At 41.4% G+C, this 22,218-nt stretch overlaps 1 protein-coding gene across 1 annotated transcript in view; it reads right to left on the bottom strand.

Moving 5' to 3' along the window:
• Positions 1–11,798: 11,798 nt before the first annotated feature.
• LOC105477748 (FYVE, RhoGEF and PH domain-containing protein 5-like) overlaps positions 11,799–22,218 on the bottom strand; it is a 151,058-nt gene continuing 140,638 nt past the window's right edge. Inside the window, 1 exon segment of the mRNA XM_071092247.1 lies at positions 11,799–14,796. Coding sequence (XP_070948348.1) covers positions 14,109–14,796 — 688 coding nt within the window. The 3' untranslated portion in view covers positions 11,799–14,108.

Raw genomic sequence — 22,218 nt, 5'->3', positions numbered from 1 at the left:
TTCAAATTGAGGAGTAAAGCTGCCTGGCATTCCGTGGCTTTCCACAGAATGAGTCTAACCTGCATTTGAGGACGACTTAGGACTGCTCCCCTTTATGTACCCTTGGATGCACCAAACTGAGGGTTTCACCTCCACGGGACCCACATCTCTCACCTGAATCCCTTCTTTGATCATCTTCCCTCTGCTTAGAATGCCCTTTCCCAAACTCCTACTCACCAAAATCTTACTACATAATAATGGTATTGTGTTTACATGAAAAAGAAAAAAGCATATAGAGGTGTAAAGTACAAATTTAGATATATAAAGTGAAAAATTTAGAGATAAAAACATTTAAAAAATCATACTAGGACTTTAGGTTCTATATCACATACCTATGCCTTCATGAAACTATTACTAATGACTCCAAACCTTCAACAAACTCCCTGGTGCTATGTGCTATGCATTACTGTAGGTGCTGGGCAAAGTACACAGTTAAGTCTGAGTCCTGCTTTTAGGAATTCAGTCTCACTAGAGACAGCAGCATAAACCAACAAATACCACGAAGTGTTCAGGCTCTGACGGAGGTGGGACCGCTGACAAGTCCTAATCCAGGCTGGTTACCGGCAGCAGGAAGCATCCTAAAAAGTTATGTAGAAGGCCCTAATGCTCCTTTTATAATGCCCAAGACGCCATTTACAGCTTTTCTGGTTTCTGATTGTCTTTCATATTGTCATGAAATGCATATAAATAATGATCTTCATTATTTACATATGCCATGTTTGCAAATATGCCTATTGCTAAAATTTATTTGTAACCCCCAAATCAATGTTCATTGCCATTTCTCAGTCATTCACAAACATGCCAAGTGGTGAAAAATGTGAGTTGCCCAGTGCTCACTTTCCCAGCTGAGGTAGAATGAGGTGATGCCCGGCCTTCTTCTTCCACTCTACAAGCAATCATACTGTCAACAAGTGTCACAGTCTAGCTAGTGTCACATTTTCCATATTTTGTGCTTTTTGTTGATGATTCTGCTGTTTAAAATGGCCCCAATCATCGTGCAGAAGTGCTGTCTAGTGTACCTAAGTGCAAGAAGGCTGTGATGTACCTTATGGAGGAAATACATGTGAGAGAAACTTCACTCAGGCATGAGCTATGATGCTGTAGGCTATAGGTTCAATGTTAATGAATCAACAATATATATTAAATAAGGTATTTCTATACAGAAACATCAACAAAACAAGGTTGCGTAATGATCAATTCGTGAAAATGTTGTGACCCGAGGCTTGCAGGAACCTAACCCTGTCTTTCCCCTAGGAGCAGTGGCTCAGTGTTTCCTAATTCAGGGTTAGTGGCAACTTCATAGAACACAGCTACAGCAAATAAGAATTAACTGCACTTACTGTTCCTTTGAGGGTAGGATCTAACTTGCTCATCAGTTTATCTTTTGTGTGAATGCCTTTGCTACAAAATTAAATAACCTTACAGTTTAACAAAGGCAGGATCTTAAAACAAAATAATTTTACACAGCATTAACTTCACTTTATAGCTTCAAAATGACCAACAATGGCTTTCACCAGCATGTTCTTCAGATTAGGGTCTGCTCCACTTTTTAGAAATTCTAAGGCACATTGTTTATGGGCTGCAAAGCTGCACAAAGCAAGGGTGTATTTCCCAGCTGATCCAAACAGTTAACATGGTCAGGCGTGGTGGCCAGGCGTGGTGGCTCATGCCTGTAATCCCAGCACTTTGGAAGGCAGAGGTGAGGATTGCTTGAGGAGTTCGAGACCAGCCTGGCCAACATGGAAAAACCCCGTCTATACTAAATATACAAAAATTAGCCCGGCGTGGTGGTGCGTGCCTATAGTCCCAGTTACTTGGGAGGCTGAGGCATGAGAATCACTTGAACCTGGGAGGCAAACGTTGCAGTGAGCAGAGATCACACCACTGTACTCCAGCCTAGGTGGCAGGGACAGACTCTGTCTCAAAAAAGAAAAAAAAAAAAAAACAGAAAGAAAAAAATGCTATGCAGTTATATATCAAAAATAGACTTTCTCTCATAATCCACGGGAAGGTGGAGCCTAAAGAACAGCCAGGCTCCTAGGCATTGTGGCTGTTAGTGCTTTCTCGCTCACTAAATCAGTCAATCTTGCCACTCTCAATGCTTGTTCTCAGATGCTCTGAGATACATCACAGGCCTGTGTCCAGGTCCCACACTTTCCTGACAGCATGCACCATGCACTGTGCCACTGCCATCCTACTCACCCCACACATTACGATTTCACAACAGTTTACCCAAAGAGGCCTTTTCGAAGGAGCTGAAATAAATTCAAAGCAAATGGTAGTGCTTCAGTCATGAATTCAGAACAAATTTAGAGTTTCATGTTTAATGAGACTGTGCAGGAATGGAAACTGGAAGGTAGGTCTTCTAAAGGGAAAAACAGTGGGTAATGCTTTGAGTCTAATGTGGTATAAATGTTCCAAAATTCTGTCCCCTCTTTGCATGTTATCTTCTAAAAGTATAGCATTCCTCTCAGAAATTCCTGCTGATCAAAGCTAGAAAAACTTAATTCCTTTATAGGGTTCTATATATTATGTCTCAATTTTCAATTGGCTTAATCTAAAAAAAAATTAAGTTATCCTTGTGTTAACTATTTACCATGAAAATTCAGATTCTTATCCATCAGGTTTTCAGGGGACTTGGGCAGGTGTAAATCAGAAATTCAGAAAAAAAATTCACCATTTAAAACATGTCCTGCTTCAACTATTACATACTAAGTGTGTGTGTGCGTGTGTGTGTGGGTGGGTGTATGTGTGTTTAGTTATTTAAGAACTTTTGTTCTATTATGATTCCTGGAGATTTTTGGTCCCACAATTCAACTAAATTATAAATTTAACAGTAAGTAAAACTTTCCCTGAAATATAAAGAAATAATGCTTTTTGTCTTTGGGGGTTTTTTTGTTTGTTGGTTTTACCAGGGCTGTGAGTTCTGTTGTTTTGTCCTCTATTGCTGCTGCTAAAAGTCATTCTTCAAATTTTCTTTGTTGAGTTCTTTCTATAGCTGCAAAAGAAAAGGACATATTACTCCATTGCTAGTTAGGTTCTGATTACAAATTCATTAAAAACTTGTATAAAAATACAGTGATCATGATGAAAAAAATAAAAATGTTTTGGATTATAATTAAAATACAGTTATACTTTATTATTATTCTCATGTCCTTACATTTCAGATTGCAGAGTTCAATTTATTTCAGATTTGAATGAATTTAAGTTTTTAATTCATAGGTCTTTAAGTATTTTATTCACCACAACGCTCATCACAACCAATTATGGATTACTTTTACATACTGAAATACTATTACATATCTGCCTTGGAAAGGTAGGTAAGTGGAGTTCATACCTTCCAGAACCTTAGAATGTAAAAGTAATAAAAAATAGCATTGATAAGAAGATGTACATGCCATATAAATACATGCATATTTATGCCAATTTACTTATAAATTGCCACATAAGAATCGACTGATTGATTGATACGGTCTTGCTCTATTGCCCAGGCTGGAGTGCCATGGTGTGATCATAGCTCACTGCAGCCTGGATCACCTGGGTTCAAGCAATCCTCCCACCTCAGCCTCCCAAGTAGCTGGGACTTCAGGTATGCACCACCTTGCCTGGTTAATAATTTTATTTTTTGTAGAGTTGAGGTCTGTGTTACCTAGGCTGCTCTCGAACCTGAAGTCGTTACAAGGTTTTTTATTATGCTGATTTTTACAGATTGTTAAAGCAAACTAAATATGGCCTGAGTAGGACTCTGTACTTCTATATTTGAGTCTTTATGGATGAACAGTAACCTAGCTTAATAGTCAGACAAAATTGAAAACCTAACTTAATAATATGCACTTGTAACAACAGCATAGTGCTGGCCAATCCCAGTGGCCATACTTCAACCACCCATAGACTGCTGAATGTTCAAACTGCATTCAAATAAGGCAAACTCTGAGCTGTAACCAATCTCGTTGTTTCTGTACATCACTTCTGATTCCTGTCCTTTTTTGTCTACAAATTTCTTCTGGCCAGGAGGCATCCCTGGAGTCTCTCTGAATCTGCTGTGATTCTGGGGGCTGCCTGATTCATGAATTATTCATTGCTCAATTAAACTCCTTTAAATTTAACTCGGCTGAAGATTTTCTTTTATCAGCTGGTGTCAGAAGCGGGATCTGAAGCAGAGGTTCCATCAACTCCCAGGAGCACTGAATGAACACGCAAGGTAGCTGCAGGACCTGCTTGTGTCCATTGATCTCTCAGAGTGGCTGGGGACCGTGGGTAGGCTCCTCTGGGATTTCAGAGCTCCGCGGCTTTGCGTTTTGAGCTCTCTGAGTTTCTTTGAGCACATTTCTGATCCAAACTGGGTTTGGAGTTGCAACAGAAACTGAACTGGGTTCAGGAACAGATTTGACCCGGGAATTAACTGGTGTGGATCCAGTTACCTCTGACTGGGTCAAAAAGGAACTGGTAGTAACCAGATATATTGTAGGGGTTATAAAATTTGGCTTTTGAAAATTCACTGGGATTTTTGTGTTCTACCCCTTTGTTTCATTTTTCTGGTGTGTTTAGGTAGGAAAAAAAATCATTGGCTAAATTAATCAAGAGAACCTGAGAGTAAAGCCAATATTTTTGGTAAAAATGGCATCCTGAATTTCTGGAAAACTGTTCCTTCTGGCTTATACATTAGTCCTGGGAAGCAGTGAAGTTTTACAGAAGCGGCAAAATCTTACTAAAGATAACTTACAGTGGAACGTTCAGAATGAACAACAATACATTGAAGTACATTTAAAAATGAGGGCTCTCGGTAAAGTCCGTTTTGGCTAAGAATGGATTTGGCACTACGGGATGCCAATTGCTCTTCTCTTTGGAATAATCTGCCTTGCACTCTTTGCTGATGACTATGGGTGACAAAATTAGGCACAGAGTGGTGGGACATGGGGAGCTTTTTCCTCCTTCAAAAGGGGAAACTTGAGAGCGGATGGGACTGCTGGAAAAGATCCCTTTGCTACCAAGCAGCAGCCACCTGAACTTTTCAGTGTTGCTGCAATGGGTGGGTCTTTCTCTGGTCTCCCTGATCATTTTGCCTTCCCCACCCTGCCACAGGCAATGCTGTTCTCTCTCTCCTTTGCCTTTCTTATCTTTTCTATTATTCAGGGCGACCATCTTGCCCAGAGACCACATGTTGAAACTTCTGGTCAGAGGTTGGATTAACCATGATGGGGCCCAACCAGGGGCAAGTTTGAGCCTTGCCAATTTGATATTGGGCGCTAAGCAGAGTGGCTAATGTCTATGTTTTGTCACACATATTTTGCTCTGGCCAGATGAAAAAAGGTAATTTTCCTTTATGATGCTGCTTGGCCTCCAGCACGATGGTGCAAGCTGGGTCACTGGGGCTGCTCAGGGACAGGGAATCCAGAAGCCTGGCATGCTGGCAAAAGGGTAAGAATTTATTACCAGCCAGATTTCTGGCTTCTCTCTCTCTCTCTCTGGCAAACGGTTGTGAAGTCTTACAGAAATGGCAAAATCTTACAGAAACAGTAAAAATTGCTGTATTTCTCTTCTGTATAGTTTTGATTAATGCGAAAAATAATTCTGAGGCTAGTCTTAAACGGATGCATTTGTGCTATGAATTTGTTTTTCTGTGTCAAAGGGTACCTTAGGATAAACTATGGGCTTAGGACTCCATCAGCTCGCTGCTCAAGACAGCCCTGCAAGCCGGTCAATAAAAAACTTTCCTACAGGTCCCTGAAACAAACAGAAAAACTGGATGGGGTCTCCATCTTGCTTTCTGTCAGTGGGAGCTTGACCTTGTAACCAGGTTGAGGCACTTTCTCTTGGTCTCCGCTTTCCAAGGAATGGGAATTTTTGGGTTTATGTCATAGTTATCTCTAAAAACTATCCTGAGTAGTTAAAAGCCTTTGCAAGCTCAAAATTAACTACTCTAGACTCCTTCTAAAAAGTACAGTGAAGCCGCCCTGTGCTGTAGCTCAGTAACTTAGGCTTTGCCCTTTCATGCTGGCAGTCCAGGTGCAATTTCCTACTTAGAAGCAAGTCCTTTCTGGTTTAATATCCGCATGACCTTGTCTAGCCTCTTCTCCATGGACTATCTTACATTTTTCTTTCTCTGAGTACCACCTGGTAGGTTACCTTTGGTAAAGTTCAAAAGCCAGAAATATCAGACATTTGGCCTGGCTGAATTGGATAATAAGAAATTTTAAAAGGACTTTATTAAAGAGTGCTATGGTTAAAAGTCAGCTTAATTAAAAGTAGATATTCAAGCTCTAACAGCCTGGACTCCTTGGGAAAAACAGGAGGCACCAGAGACCCATTTCCTGGCCCTGTTCTTCCAAGGACTCTACCACAAAGCCAATAACCAATTAAGAAACTTAAAAACTGGCAAATGAAAAACCTTACAACTTCTGTAGTACTCTTCTTCTGTCTGTGTAATTAAATATGTGTTGTGTGTAATGTTTATCTAAAAGAGCTCTAATTAATTGGCTTAAAACAAAAATAAGTCCTTAAATCAAATATTTTGAAAGCAAAATAAAAACTATAATGCCTTTTAGTTCATGTAACTTTAGTAGTCTTTGGGAAATAAAAACAGTTTTAAAGATCATTGATAAAATAAAGACATTTTATCTAAATGATGCAGGGCAGATATTAGGTTTACTAAATGCTTTAAGGTCAATAAACTGCTTTGACTCTTAAAAATTGTTCAATTTATTTTTGAGACATTAAATTTTAAATAAGGCCTGGGGATATATGGAATTAGCCATGCCCCCTAGCTCTGCAAAGAAGGTTATAAAGAAAAGAGATTTTATATAAGAAAGGATGCTGTATGGTAAATTCTTTTCCTAAAGTAAAATGACTGGTTATTTAAAAAGAGGGATGTTTAGGGCAAGTCAGAAAATCAAAACATGACATACATGATCTGTGTAAGTCGTGAAAGAATTTATGCAAAGGAATTTATGCCAGAAATGTTACACAATTTAAAGGTGATTAAGCCTCCTAAATGATTCATAAAACGCTACTATGACTCAAATGTACAGCCTGCCTGCTTTATAGCTAGGCAAGGCCTGGGACAAGAGGAGTTAGACACTGGAAAGGGTCAGACCTTATTTGCATTTCTGTCTGGGTCCTAGGCTCCACACCTAGTACATAATTAAAATCCCTTACTTACCAAGATTTTCACCAAAAGTAAAAGTCGTAAGAGTTAACATTGTAATATGTAATTGAGACTACTGAAAAAATAGGTTTACGTGCAAGACGTGTAAGGAGAATGAAATGTTTTTTTGTAAGAGATTATAAGAAAGTATGGTAATGTAAATTTTTGCCTAAGTTAGAGGGTTAAAGGTTTTTTTTTTTTTTTTTTTTTTTTTTTTTTTGAGACGGAGTCTCGCTCTGTAGCCCAGGCTGGAGTGCAGTGGCCGGATCTCAGCTCACTGCAAGCTCCGCCTCCCGGGTTCACGCCATTCTCCTGCCTCAGCCTTCCGAGTAGCTGGGACTACAGGCGCCCACCACCTCGCCCGGCTAATTTTTTTTTTGTCTTTTTTTAGTAGAGATGGGGTTTCACTGTGTTAGCCAGGATGGTCTCGATCTCCTGATCTTGTGATCCGCCCGCCTCGGCCTCCCAAAGTGCTGGGATTACAGGCGTGAGCCACCGCGCCCGGCCTAAAGGAGTATTTTAAATTAAATAAGTTTCAATAAGTTGTGGAAGGTTTATAAAATTGTAAGATACAATTATATTAATTGTAAGAGGCTGAGCACGGTGGCTCACACCTGTAATCCCAGCACTTTGGGAGGCCAAGGCAGGAGGATCAGGAGGTCAGGAGATTGAGACCATCCTGGCCAACATGGTAAAATCCCGTCTCTACTAAAAATACAAAAAACATTAGCTGGATGTGGTGGCGTGTACCTGTTGTCCCAGCTACTTGGGAGGGTGAGGCAGGAGAATTGCTTGAACCCGGGAGGTGGAGGTTGCAGTGAGCCGAGATCATGCCACTGCACTCCAGCCTGGCGACAGAGCGAGACTCCATCTCAAAAAAGAAAAAGAAAAAATTAATTGTAAGAGATTCTATGTGTAAACATATTGGCTAAAGGTAAAATGGCATTGCTCAGTTTTTTCCATAAATTGGACATTGGAATAAAATCACAACAGAGTTTTCTTAGAACATTGTTCTGCTCTGAGAAAAAATTTGTAAAGGGTTACAAAATGTTTATAAAAATCTTACCTTATGGTCAAACTAATTAAAACAATAGATTTATAAAATATTATTAAAAGCTAGCTTTAACATTAAAAATACACAAATGGAAACATAAAATTTGGTTTTCTCTTTTAAAAAGGATTTTTATGTAATATTAAAAGATAAAGGTTTTTGTTTATCTTTTAAATAAAGTGCAAAAGAAATAGCGGAGGGAAGGAAAGAAAGGAGACAGAGTCAGTTCGCCTCATGCTATCTTCACTGGGTCTTGTCTGAAAAGCTGAGTCTCCTATCAGACTAACGTTTTTTCCTTTAAAAAATTTTTGAGTTATTTTGGCTAAATGAATGACTTATGATAACTTAAGATTCTATTTTGTAATATCTAATGTTTTAAACCTTTGGTATTTAACAAGCCTTTCAAAATCAAGTTCTAGATTATCATGCTAAATCAGCCAATTCTAAGGTTGTTTAAATATAAAATTTGAATGAACTCCATGGTCTAAGTCAAATTACCTATGATAATCCATTATCAATGCTATGCACCTAAATTGGAGAAACATAAGTCCAATATTAAGCATGGATTCATAAAGAAGCAGGACTTAAGAACCTTAAGATTTTGTTGTTGGGGGTTCTTCATTCCATAACTCGTCATGGAAAAGATAAAATGGTCCAAGTTGAATATATTGATGGGGTGACTTATAAATGGTGGAAACAGTTTAAAACCAATGTTTGGTTCCATTTTCCTGGAAAGACAATCAAAGCTTTGGTTACATTTGGTTACCTGATGGGCCATTTAAACATTTATAAAGGTATTTCATTCAATTGTCATTTTTCAATGCTTGTTATCTGGTGGTGTAGGGGCTTTCCCATGCAAGAGGGCATATGTAACAGTGAATTGTTATGCTACAGTGTGTTTTCACCTGGTGGAGAAAGCTTCTTATGGTTCACTGAGGACAATCCCTTCACAATCTAGAACCCAAGGGTTGGATCTTCTGGCAACCTCAGAGAGGGACTGTCCTTGCATTCCACCACAGCGAAACTTTGGAGCCTTGAATCTTGGGTTTATAATCTCACAACTGAGAAGGGTCCCTCCACACTCCTGGAACTGTACAGCCATTGGAACCCTTAGGGTAGAGCTAACCAGGAAAGTTTCTCCCCAGAAGAAGATGGCATCCTTGATGTGAACAGCTTTTCCCAAGATTACAGATCAAAATTTCTTCTATCATGAGACTCTTTATCTTTGAATATTTTTTCCTTGTTTATGCCTCTATTAACAACAGGAATGAAAATGGGGTCTATTTTGTGCACTTCTAGGGTATACTTTTATTTGTGAAGGATTTTGCAGCCAGCCTTATACATGAATAAACTTATACTTCAATAGATAAAAGATGAAGGCCCAATGTAGGTGAGAAACTTCAGTGGTATATCTGTTGCCTCATAATCAGTTTTCCCCTTAACCCACATCATGGATTAAAGAGAACATTGCCAGGAGGCCTTCACTCTGTAAGAAGGACATCATTTGTTAGGTCCTTTTTCCAGGGTTTAGAATAAAAGAGGCAATAATTAGAAATGTCGCCCTCACAATAGGCTCTACAGCAAATTCTACTTTAAAGGCTGTCGTTACACAACAGACTTTAAATTCTCTTGTGAAAGTTATGCTAAGTAATAGAATTGGCTAAACAGAAAAGTACCTGTGCAGCTGCTGACACTTGTGGCCTACAGAGAAATACATCAAATGTAAATTATAAAAATTCAGTTGTAGGGGATTAGTGAAGAGACCCTCTAGTCAAGCAAGTAGACTATCTAGCACATTCTTTAATCTATTTAATTTTAGGTATTTTGGTTTATGGGGACCCTGGGTAAGGAGCATACTCCAAACTCTTGGTATTATCATCCTAATAGTCATAATAGTCTCCCCGGTGTGCTGTATTCTCTCAGAGGTTGTAAATGCTTGCCAGACATCTCTAGGACATCAAATGGTCTCTCTTCAACTGGAATGACAAAAGCTGAGAGAAATGGGTGACTATGGGGACACTGCAACTTATGAATGACGTGCTGAGACCCAAAACCCAAAATGATGGCAACTGAGTGACCCTAAGTTTTGTTCACACTCTCACCTAAGTGAGAACCTGGCCAAAAAGGGGGAATTTTTGAAAACAAAATTATGGGAAGCCATTATTTTGGACTGAGCTCATGTGCTAGGCCCCAACAAACCAAACCAAACTAAAATGGAGTGACTCATGCTAAATATGACATAATCAAGCCAAGGCTTTAAGAAAACACTGATCCTAGAACAGACCAGGTTTTGTTTTTCTCTTGTAAACAGGATGTTCCAGCATAAGGTACTCTCTACTGAGTCCTTATTCTCTCCTTGCAAAACACAGGATTCTGTTTCCCAGTAGGTTTCAAAATCATATAAGTACATTTACAACAGTAATAGTAACATCAATGACTGAGGTTTTGGTCAACCTGTCAAAATTGAGAAAATGACCAAAAGGGGGGAATTGTTAAAGCAAATTAAATATGGCCCGAGAAGGACTCTGTACTTCTAAATTTGAGTCCTTGTGGATGAACTGTAGCCTAGCTTAATAGACAAAATTGAAAACCTAACTTAATAGTATGCACCCGTAACAATAGCAGAGTGTTGGCCAATCCCAGGGGCATACTTTAACCACTCAGACTACTTAATGTTCAGACTGTGTTCAAATAAGGCAAATGCTGAGCTGTAACCAAATCCCGCCGTTTCTGACTTCCAATTCCTGTCCTTTTTTGTCCATAAATTTGTTCTGACCACGAGGCATCCCTGGAATCTCTCTGAATCTGCTGATTCTGGGGGCTGCTCAATTGGTGAATTGTTCATTGCTCAATTAAACCCCTTTAAATTTAATTCGGCTGAAGATTTTCTTCAAGAAACAAAGGAACTGAGACACCAACAGTTTCTGGAACTTAACCAAGGTCATGCAGCCAGAAGTGGAGCAGCTGGAATTTGAACTTGAGCAGGCTAGTTCCAGGGTCCATGCTCTTATCACTATGCTGCCTCTGAAATCAGACTAGCAGTAAGAGACTGGAATATGTAAGTAAGGTCTCATTTCTGCTAGATTTGAATTCTGCTTTGGCTCATCAAAAGGCTTAGTGGGCCGGGCTCGATGGCTCACGCCTGTAAACCCAGCACTTTGGGAGGCTGAGGTGAGCGGATCACGAAGTCAGGATATCGCACCATCCTGGCTAACACGGTGAAACCCCGTCTCTACTAAAAATGCAAAAAGTTAGCCGGGCGTGGCAGCGGGCGCCTGTAGTCCCAGCTACTTGGGAGGCTGAGGCAGGAGAATGGCATGAACCCGGGAGGCAGAGCTTGCAGTGAGTCGAGATGGCGCCACTGCACTCCAGCCTGCGCGGCTGAGCGAGACTCCGTCTCAAAAAAAAAGAAAAAAAAAAGGCTTAGTGATCCCACTTAACACGCATGTACAATGTGCTGTGCAAGGTTGCAAAGGAGGAACTATAAAGGTTTTTCAGGTGTTCCTGGCCAAAGTAAAGTTGTGGACAGAGAAGCAGATCAAGGAGCCAGGTGACTGGGGAAACATGAGCATTTATTAATAGTAATTACTATGCATTTAATGTTGAGACTACGTACACCATTGCATTTAACCTACAGGGAACACATTTATTGAATACAGAAATTGCTGAAACTAGTTCAGCTTTGTCTTAAGAAATGACTAACATTACTATTACTATAGACCATCATCCTTTCTCCCATTTTTTTTTCCACACCCAGCCACTCTACCTCAGAAGACCAAGCCTCTATGGAGGCTGTCAGTGGTGTCTTCTGTTGCTAGGATTCATTATCTTCAATCTTTCCTCTCACTGGTTCTATGGCCACTGAACTGCGAGCTCTTTGAGAACAGTGACATTGCCTATCCCGCTCGTATGTCCCTCCACTACTGCATGTATCCCCCTGAGCTGTGATTTATCCCCTTGGTCATTCTTGAAGTCAGGTACCAGTATGCCCACCAGTGGCAGGGTGAGCAAATGGTGGTGCATTCACCAGTGGTGTTCTTATCTGTCTGTGTAATCTAGGCATTTATGACAGTGTCTGGCATGATGTGTAGTTGGTCAAAATATTTATTGAATAATCAAATACTTAATCATGTTTGTTCACATTTTAGGGAAGCAAACTAAAAGATATCCAAATGTTTCTAAGTTTTCTAGGCTCATCAATGAAAGAAAATAGACAGGAATTTGAAGTTGAAAATACTAAATTGCTCTTAGATTATGTTTCTGGACATTTCCTGTCATGTATTTATTCAGAACACTGAAAGAAGATTGTTGATTATGCCAGATGAAAAGCAAATAGTCCATTTGGGGTGGTGAGGCTGCTGGAGAGCTGGTGATGTTCTGTTTGTTGATGTGGATGCTGTTTACAGAGATGTGCCCTGTGTTTCCAGAGACTGTAAAAACAGTGAGTTATACATGAATGAGGTAGACTTTCCTGCATATATATCTCAATAAATGTTCTTAAAGCAAATATTACAAATCCAAAAAATATTTTTCCTATGAAATTTAATATTACTTTAAACTAATTATCTTTCTCTTCAATCAGAATCAAGTTAGTAAGGATCTCAGAGGTCATAAAGTCTACCTAGGCCCTGACATGCTTACATACATGCACAGAGTAGGCTGAATAGGAGTACCCTTGAAATGCAAGAGAGAAGCTGGAAGGCATAGTTCATTAGTGATAGAAAATCATTACTTTGCAATCAACATAGTAATAAATGATTAGGGCAAGTATTTTTGGAGGGTGTTTGTAGCACTTTAATTATCAAGAGAATATAGAAATGCATTCAAATAAATGAAGAAAAATGGGTAAACAAATGGACACATTATGAAGATTTCTAAGGTTCAATTAACATCTGAGAACTTATCAACCTCTCAGTTATCAGGGAAGCCATAAGCCATTGGATCCACAAACATTAAAAAGTCTCACAATCCTGTGTCAGGAAGAATGCTGACTATCAGAGGTGCTGGGAGAAGCTCTGGAAAGAGCTTTGTAAAAAGCTCTTAAGCAGCATCCACTAATGCCAAACACCTCCATGAGCAGCAACTCCAATCCCAGCTGCGAAATGCTCAGGCTGAACTCAAACAAGAGGCAGGTGCATTCATAGCAGAGCCAGTCGTGATGGTCATACAGTGAAGACAGCAAATGCCCACCAGTGGCAGGGTGAGTAAATGGTGGTGCATTCACCAGTGGTGTAGACCAACCAGCCACTCCAGATCCACTGGGATCCACAGGACTTTGCAGACACAGGCCGCCTATAAATTCATTAATCACCTGGGGCCCGAGTCTTTTTGTCCGTAGAGCCATTCCCATCTTGGTACTGAGATGTGGTGGTGGAGACCAAGGATCCCTCGAACTGGTCCAGGGGTGGGAGGAGCTCTGCGAAGTCAGGGAATGACTGTGTCTGGCAAGAAATTGGAGCCATAAGGGCTCTGAGGTAACAAGGAGACTAGGGCTGAGTCTGGGAGTGATCGTAAGTTTGGGATTGGGCCAGGACTTGGGATTGGGCTAGGACTAAGCCTGGGCCTGGGCCTGGGCCTGGGCCTAAAATTGGAGTTGGAGCTGGAGCTGGAGCTGGGGCTGGGCCTGGGAGTAAGCCTGACTTGGAATCGGGCCAGGGGCTAGGATGGAGCCTGGACCTGGGATCGGGCCTTGGCTTTTGAGTGGGCCTGGAATGGGGCTGGGATTGGGCCAGGGGCTAGACCCAGGGCAGCCAAACGCCCTCCTGGGCTCTGCACCCAAAGATACTTCAGGCCTGGTGGAGGCTGAAGATCATGAGTTCCACCACTGGGAGAATTCCCAAGGGGCCAGGCTGACTGGGGGCAGAGGCCGCGGCTTCAGGGAAAGGGGGCACAGTGCGAGCTCTGCGGGCTGTGGCCTGCCTGGGGCTGCCCCTGCTGCCCGGGCCGCTGCTGCTGGAGCTGCTGCTGCTGGAGCTGCTGGGGTTGCTGGGGCTGGACCTGCTGCCGGGGCCGCTGCTGCTGGGGCTGCTGGAGCTGGAGCTGGAGCTCCTGGGGCTGCTGCTCCTGTTGGGGCGGCTGCTGGCGCTGCTGGGGTTGCTGGGGCTGGGCCTGCTGCTGGGGTTGGGCCTGCTGCTGCGGCTGCTGGGGCTGCTGGGGTTGGACCTGCTGCTGGGTCTGCTGGGGCTGCTGGGGCTGCTGGGGCTGCTGGGGCTGCTGGGGCTGCTGGAGCTGCTGGGGCTGGACCTGCTGCTCAGGCTGCTGCTGCTGAGGACGCTGCTGGAACTGCTGGAGCTGCTGCTGGAACAACCGCTCCCGAGAGCGTTTGGCCCGGCGATTCTTGAACCACACCTGCACTTGGTACTCCCCGAGGTTGAGCATCTCCGCCAACTTTTGTCGTGTGTCATAGCCTGGGTACGGCTCCTTCTTAAAGTGATTTTCTAGCACTTCCTGCTGTTTCCAGTTGTAGACTGTGCGGTCTTGCCGCTGTCTCTTTGGAAGGCCTGGGGACGGTGGAAGGCCTCGGGGATGCCTAGGGTCTTGCATCCTGGGTCCTGCTCTGTTCCTGAACATAATTAGAACAAATATTATCAATGAATGCTGAAACTACTGACTAGAAGTTTATTGGTAAACAGGATATTGACATTATCTCAACTTTTCTTCCCACACATTTATTCATTACAAAGGGAAAAGATGCCTTACAGTACACCACAAAGTGATCAGAGCTCACATCACCAATAAAACAGACATTACGTGCTCCCTAATGTGTTACACTAGTATGGGATACGACTTCACCTACATAATATTCCTGCCAGACATACATATCCTGAACCTAATCATATGAAGAGAGAAAAAACAAAATCAAGGGACATTCTACAAACAATTCCACAATTGCTTTCCTCTTAAAAAATGTCAGTATTGTCTGGGTGTGGTGGTGGTTCATGCCGGTAATCTCAACACTTTGGGAGGCCAAGGTGTGCGAATCACTTGAGGCCAGGAGTTCAAGACTAGTCTGGGGAACATAGTGAAACTCTGTCTCATAAAATAAAATAAATAAATAAAATAACATAAAATAACATGACATAAAACAACCTAACATGACATAACATAAAATAAAATAAGCGAGGTGTGGTGCCACATATTTGTAGTCCCAGCTACTTGGGAGGCAGAGGCAGAAGGACTGCTTGAGCCCAGGTGGTCGAAGCTACAGTGAGCTATGATCACACCACTGCACCACTGTACTCCAGCCTGGGCAACAGGGCAAGACTCTGTCTCTAAAATAAATAAATAAATTAAAATTAAAATTAAAATAAATGGCAGTATCAAGAAAAACAAAAAGGCTGAAGAATTGTTTCAGATAAAAAGAGACTAAAGAGATGATTAAATACAATGTGGGATTCTGAATTAGATCCTAGATGGAAGGAAAAATTTACAAGGAACATTATTTGGACAACTGGCTAAATTTGTATACAAAATGTATATTATATAATATTAATGTTAATTTCCTGAAATTGATTATTGTGATTATGTAAGAAAATAATCCTTGTTTTGTTCTTAAAAGATCTAAAACTTTTCTTTTTTTCTTTTTCTTGAGTCAGTTTCACTCTATTACCCAGGCTGGAGTGCAGTGGTGTGATCTCAGCTCACTGCACCTCCAACTCCTGGGTTCAAGCTATTCTCATGCCTTAGCCTCCCGAGTAGTTGGGACTACAGGCACATGCCACCATGCCTGGCCTGGCTAATTTTTGTATTTTTAGCAGAGATGAGGTTTTGCCATGTTGGCCAGGCTGGTCTCGAACTCCTGACCTCAAGTGATCCACCTGCTTCGGCCTCCCAAAGTGCTGAGATTACAGGCGTGAGTCACCACACCCAGCTAGATCTGAAGTATTTAGGGGTAAAGCATCACTATATCTGCAAATTATTCTCAAATAGCTCAACAAAAAATTAAAAGTAAATAAATAACATCAAATAATATGTAAAAGTCTAAACCAGATGTGGCAAAATGTCAATATTTGACAAATGTAAGTGAAGGACATACAAGTGTGTATTATTCTTGAAACTTTCCCATAGGTTAGAAATTTTTCAAAATAAAAAGACAAATGAGATATAGAAGAAGAAAATATCTTACAAGTAACAGTCTATACTTTCCCCAAATACCTCCAATCTTAAGAAACTTACTGCATCTTTCAAGGCAACCCAAGCCATTATTACAATACACGGGACCCAAAGACAAACGCCCTGCTACTCCATCACCTGGGCCATCAAGTGGCCTGGTTCTGCCGCAAATAAAATCATCCCTCTTCCCAAATAACAGCTCCTTAGGTACTTAAGTATGATTTCATTGTGCCTAGCTATTTCTTTGTTTTTGGGGTCAAACATTTCCTGTCTCTTTGTACATTATCCTGTGACATGGTTTCTGGTATACCTATGGTCTTGGTGAGTTCAATGCACTTCCTGTAGTCTGCCAATAACAGATTTAACACTATCCAGAAATGATATTATATGTGGATAAGGTGATCTCATTAGAGCAGAATCACTCAATTAAGTCTCTATTTCTATTTCCCAGGCTAGGACCACATCAACTGACAAATCATATTACTTCTAAAGTCAACTAGATCTTCGTCCTTGTACAGTTTGGATTTTGAAAGTGCCTTAGAGCATGTCTTGATGATTGCCCTTATTAAATGTCAACTTGTCAGGTTAACCTTACACTCCAGTCTGTCAAGAAAACCTCAGTTCTGAGTTCTCATCGTGTTGCAATTAAAATGATGGGACATGATCAAAGACAGCACCTCATCCTCTCTCACAAATCATTAAAAGGCAGGAACCACAGCTAATATGTTCTACATGTCCCCACATTCCATAAAACAGTGTCTAATAGAAGACATTATATGTTGATTTGCTTGTTTACTGATAAGGAGGGTTCATTTTAAATGTAGAAGCAAGTTGAGACACTGATCTAAAGATGCCTGACAAGTAGACGTTGTTTTTGTAACTACAGAATAAGTGAGAATATTTTAGTTCTCAAGGGAATTGGAAAGTAATAAAGAACAGGATCTTGGTTTTTCTTTAGATAAAAATACTAAAAATTAAAATTAAGAAATCAAAATCCTTTAAATACAAAATTATATTGCCTTTCTCTGAATTTCAAAGGAAAGAAACAAAGGATATGTATGAAATTGCAACTTTAATTCAATATGTTTACTCACAGTATAGAAATAAAAAACCGTTTCTTTTCAACATTAGGAATACTACTGAAAAATAATTATAGCAAAGCCCTGGTCATTCAAAGAAAGATTCTATTGCATGAGTGTTTCTAAATGTAAGCATCCAAACATTTTTCTTTTAAACAACGTTAGAGAAATTTGAGTTATTGCAGACTCATGTCTTCCTAAATCCAATTTAGTCTTTCACATCCATAACAATGAAGCTGATCCATCAAGAAATTACTGCTTCCTGCTATACTACAGTGAAGTCCTCGAGAAAATGGAGCCAGCCAGGGCTGTCCTACCCAACACCAAATAACTCCCATAGCTGCCCCTCTTATAGTTTCTCTGTCCTGCCCTTCCATATTCCTTATCATGCTTCATCAGCCTATCAGCCATTTTCCTTCATGTCTCTAATTTTCTACTTTTAATTTTGTTGAGTATTTGGAAAACCTTTTTTTTTCTTTTTTTTTTTTTTTTGAGACAGGGTCTTGCTCTGTTGCCTGGGTTGGAGTACAGTAGCGCGATTATGGCTCACTGCAGTCTCAAACTTCTAGGCTCAAATGATCCTCCTGCCTCAGTCTCCTGAGTAGCTGGGACTACAGACACATCACCACACCCAGCTAATTTTAAAAAATTAAAAAAATTTTTTTTGTAGAGATGAGTGTTTTGCCATGTTGTCCAGGCTAGTCTCAAACACCTGGCCTCAAACAATCCTCCCTTCTTGGCCTCCTAAAGTACTGGGGTTACAGATGGGAGCCACCATGCCTAGCCTGAAAAATAATTTTTTATTTTTTTGAGACAGTCTCACTCTATTGCACAGGCTGGAGTGCAGTGGCACGAGCTCAGCTTACTGCAACCTCCACCTCCCAGGTTTAAGCAATTCTCCTGCCTCAGCCTCCTGAGTGACTGGAATTACAGACAGCTGCCACCATGCCCGGCTAATTTTTGTATTTTTGGTAGAGACAGGGTTTCACCATGTTGACCAGGTTGGTCTTGAACTCCTGACCTCAAGTGATCTCCCACCTCAGCCTCCCAAACTGCTGTGATCACAGGCATGAGCCACTGTGCCCAGCCTGAAAAATAGATTTTTAAAACTTGCCATAATCTTGTATAAATTAAGAGCTCAAAAGTTTTAAGTAAAAAAACCGTCATACAGATAGCTATATCACTAATCAGTGACTTCCAAATGACATTATCATTAGTGCATTCGCTGGCTGTCCTCTATTTTGGTATCTCAGATGCCATTTTTAGTCATATTCTGAATGTTGGTTATAGTGAAAGTAAATGCTATTTATGTTAAGATCCATATTTATCTTAAAGCATGATTTCTTCATTGTGAGCAATTTCTTTTGCTGTCTACTCCCATTAACAACAGTAGTATGAGCATTATATTCTAAGAGAAGTATTCCCAACTTCTAAAACACAGATAAATTAATTTTAGCTATTATTAAGACTTAATTGCATTTAAGCCTTTTTGCAAATTATTAATTACTACCATCTCCACAACAGGAAAAAATACCATGTAAGAATCTTTATATCACATCTCTTGACTTGTACCCAGAATATATAAAGCACTTTTACAACTCAACAATAAAAAGACAACCCAATCAGAAACGTGCAAAGATGGCTGGGCACGATGGCTCATGCCTGTAATCCCGCCACTTTGGGAGGACGAGGAGAGTGGATCACTTGAGGTCGGAGTTCAAGATCAGACTGACCAACATGGTGAAACCCTGTCTCTACTAAGAGTACAAAATTAGCTGGGAATAGTGTTATATGCCTGTAATCCCAGCTACTTGGGAGGCTGAGGCATAAGAATCATTTGAACTCAGGAGGCAGAGGTTGCAGTGAGCTGAGATAGTGCCATTGCACTGCTGCCTGGGTGACAGAGTGAGACTCTGTCTCAAAAAATTAAATTAAATTAAAAAAGTAAAAAACGGGCAAAGACAACAATGAACAATCCCAAAAGGAAACAAAAACAATTATCTTTACAATTGCATCAAAAAGAATGAAATGTTTAGGAATAAACTTAACCACAAAGGCAAAAGACTTGTGCACAAAAGACTTTCTACACAAAACACTGCTGAAAGTAAAGACATAAATAAACGAGAAAACATCCCATGATCGTAAATGGAAAGACTTAATATTGTTAGGAGCAGAACACTACTTAAAGTGATTTACAGATTTGATACAATCCCTATCAAATCCCAATGACCTTTTTAATATATTTTTATTTTTTTCTTTTTTAAAAAAAATAGGTGGATGGATTCATTCATTCATTCATTCATTCATTTATTTTTTGAGATGGTGTCTCACTCTGTTGCCCAGGCTGGAGTACAGTGGCACGATCTCGGCTCACTGCAACTTCTGGCTCCTGGGTTCAAGCGATTCTCCTGCCCCAGCCTCCCAAGTAGCTGGGATTACAGGTGTGCACCACCACGCCCAGCTAATTTTTTGCATCTTTAGTAGAGAGGGGGTTTCACCATGTTGGCCGGGCTGGTCTCAAACTCCTGACCTCGTGATCCAACCACCTCAGCCTCCCAAAGTGCTGGGATGACAGGTGTGAGTCACTGAGCCTGGCCCCAGTGACCTTTTTTTTAAAACAGAAACAGAAAATCTGAGCGGATCTTCATGGTAGATGTCAGGCAGGACTAGATTGCAGCTCTGACTTGGACAGAGCAGCGTGCAGAGGCTCACATTGTGAATTTTAGCTCCAGAACAACTGCAAAAACAAACCAGGAATCCCGAGAGGACCCACAGACCCTCTGGAGGAAGTGGATTGCTCCTGCAGGACCCAGGAGACACCCCAAACATTATGAGTGCCTAAACTGAAGAAGTGGGAAAGGGAGATCCTCTGCTCCCGAACACACACCCCCACTGAGGAAACTGAAGGTCTAGTTTGTGGGAGAAGCTTCCCACCTTACCTGGAGCTGAGTCAATTTAGAGAACTGAGTGAAATACAGGGGTAGAGGAAGCAGCAAGAAAGGCTCTGGGAGCTTGCTGGGTCCCCAAGCAGGGCATTCCTGCCTGGCACCACAGAGATCCTTCAGCGGGGTGGCCAGAGGTGTGTGGAAAATGCCACAGGGAGAAGAAAATCTCCAACTGAACTTTGTAACAAGTTGAACTGGGCAAGAAGCCTCCTGGCCAGAACTCAGGGGACAGTGTGAACCCAGCAGGCAGACTCTAAAGGTGGGGAGAAAAACCAAAGCCCTTTTCTTTCCCAGCTGGGAGGTGGGTAGCCTGAGGCAAGTGCTCAAGCCCTGCTCAGCCACTGCCTGGAAACAGACTCGTTGCTGTTAGGAGGGGGCACAGTGGGAGTGAGACTGGCCCTTCAAGATTGTGTGGGAGTTGTGTGAGGCCTGTGACTGCTGGTTTTCCCCCCACTTCCCTGACAACCTGTATGACTCAGCAGAGGCTGCCATAATTCTCCTAGGTACACAACTCCAGTGACCTGAGAACCTCACTCCCATCCCCCACAGCAGCCACAGCAAGATCCACCCAAGGAGAGTCTGAGCTCAGACACGCCTAGCCCTGCCCCCACCTGATGGGCCTTCCCTAACCACCCTGGTAGCTGAAGACAAAGGGTATATTCTCATGAGAGGTCTAGAGCCCCACCCACTGACGGTTTTCTCCATACTACCATAGCTGATGCTCTCTGGAAAGCACCACCTCCTGGCAGGAGGCCAACCGGCACAAAAATAGAACATTAAACCACCAAAGTGAAGAACTCTCACAGAGTCCATTTCACCCCCTGCCACCTCCACCAGAACAGGTGCTGGTATCCATGGCTGAGAGACCCATAGACGGTTCACATCACAGGACTCTGTGCGGACAACCCCCAGTACCAGACTGGAGCCTGGTAGACTTGCTGGATGGCTAGACCCAGAAGAGCTTGGCTCTCAGGAAGCCACATCCCTAGGAAAAGGGGGAAGAGTACTACATCAAGAGAACACCCCATGGGACAGAAGAATCTGAAAAACAGCCTTCAGCCCTAGACCTTCCCTCTGACAGAGCCTACCCAGATGAGAAGGAACAAGAAAATGAACTCTGGCAATATGACAAAACAAAGCTCTTTAACACCCCCCCCCCCCAAAAAATCACACCTGCTCACCAGCAATGGATCCAAACCAAGAAGAAATCCCTGATTTACCTGAAAAAGAATCAGGAGGTTAGTTATTAAGCTAATCAGGGAGGCACCAGAGAAAAGTGAAGCCCAATGCAAGGAAATAAAAAAAAATATGATACAAGAAGTAGAGGAGGGGGGTACAAATATTCAAGGAAATAGATAGCATAAAGAAAAAGTAATCAAAAGTTCAGGAAACATTGGACCAGGAAACATTGAAACAATTATAGAAATGCAAAATGCTCTGGAAAGTCTCAGCAATAGAATTGAACAAGTAGAAGAAAGAAATTCAGAGCTCAAAGACAAGGTCTTCGAATTAACCCAATCCAACAAAGACAAATTAAAAAGAATAAGAAAATATGAACATAGTCTCCAAGAAGTTTGGGATTATGTTAAATGACCAAACCTAAGAATAATCAGTGTTCCTGAGGAAGAAGAGAAATTTAAAAGTTGGGAAAAATATTTGGGGGAATAACGGAGGAAAACTTCCCCAGCCTTGCTAGAGACCTAGATATCCAAATACAAGAAGCACAAAGAACACCTGGGAAATTCACTGCAAAAAGATCATTGCCTGGGCACACTGTCATCAGGTTATCTAAAGTTAAGATGACGGAAAGAATCTTAAGAACTGTGAGACAAAAGCACCAGGTAACCT

Source organism: Macaca nemestrina, chromosome 2, assembly GCF_043159975.1.
Source record: "Macaca nemestrina isolate mMacNem1 chromosome 2, mMacNem.hap1, whole genome shotgun sequence".
In the NCBI taxonomy this organism is placed as follows: Eukaryota; Metazoa; Chordata; class Mammalia; order Primates; family Cercopithecidae; genus Macaca; species Macaca nemestrina.
This window is presented reverse-complemented; position numbering and strand designations above follow the sequence as displayed.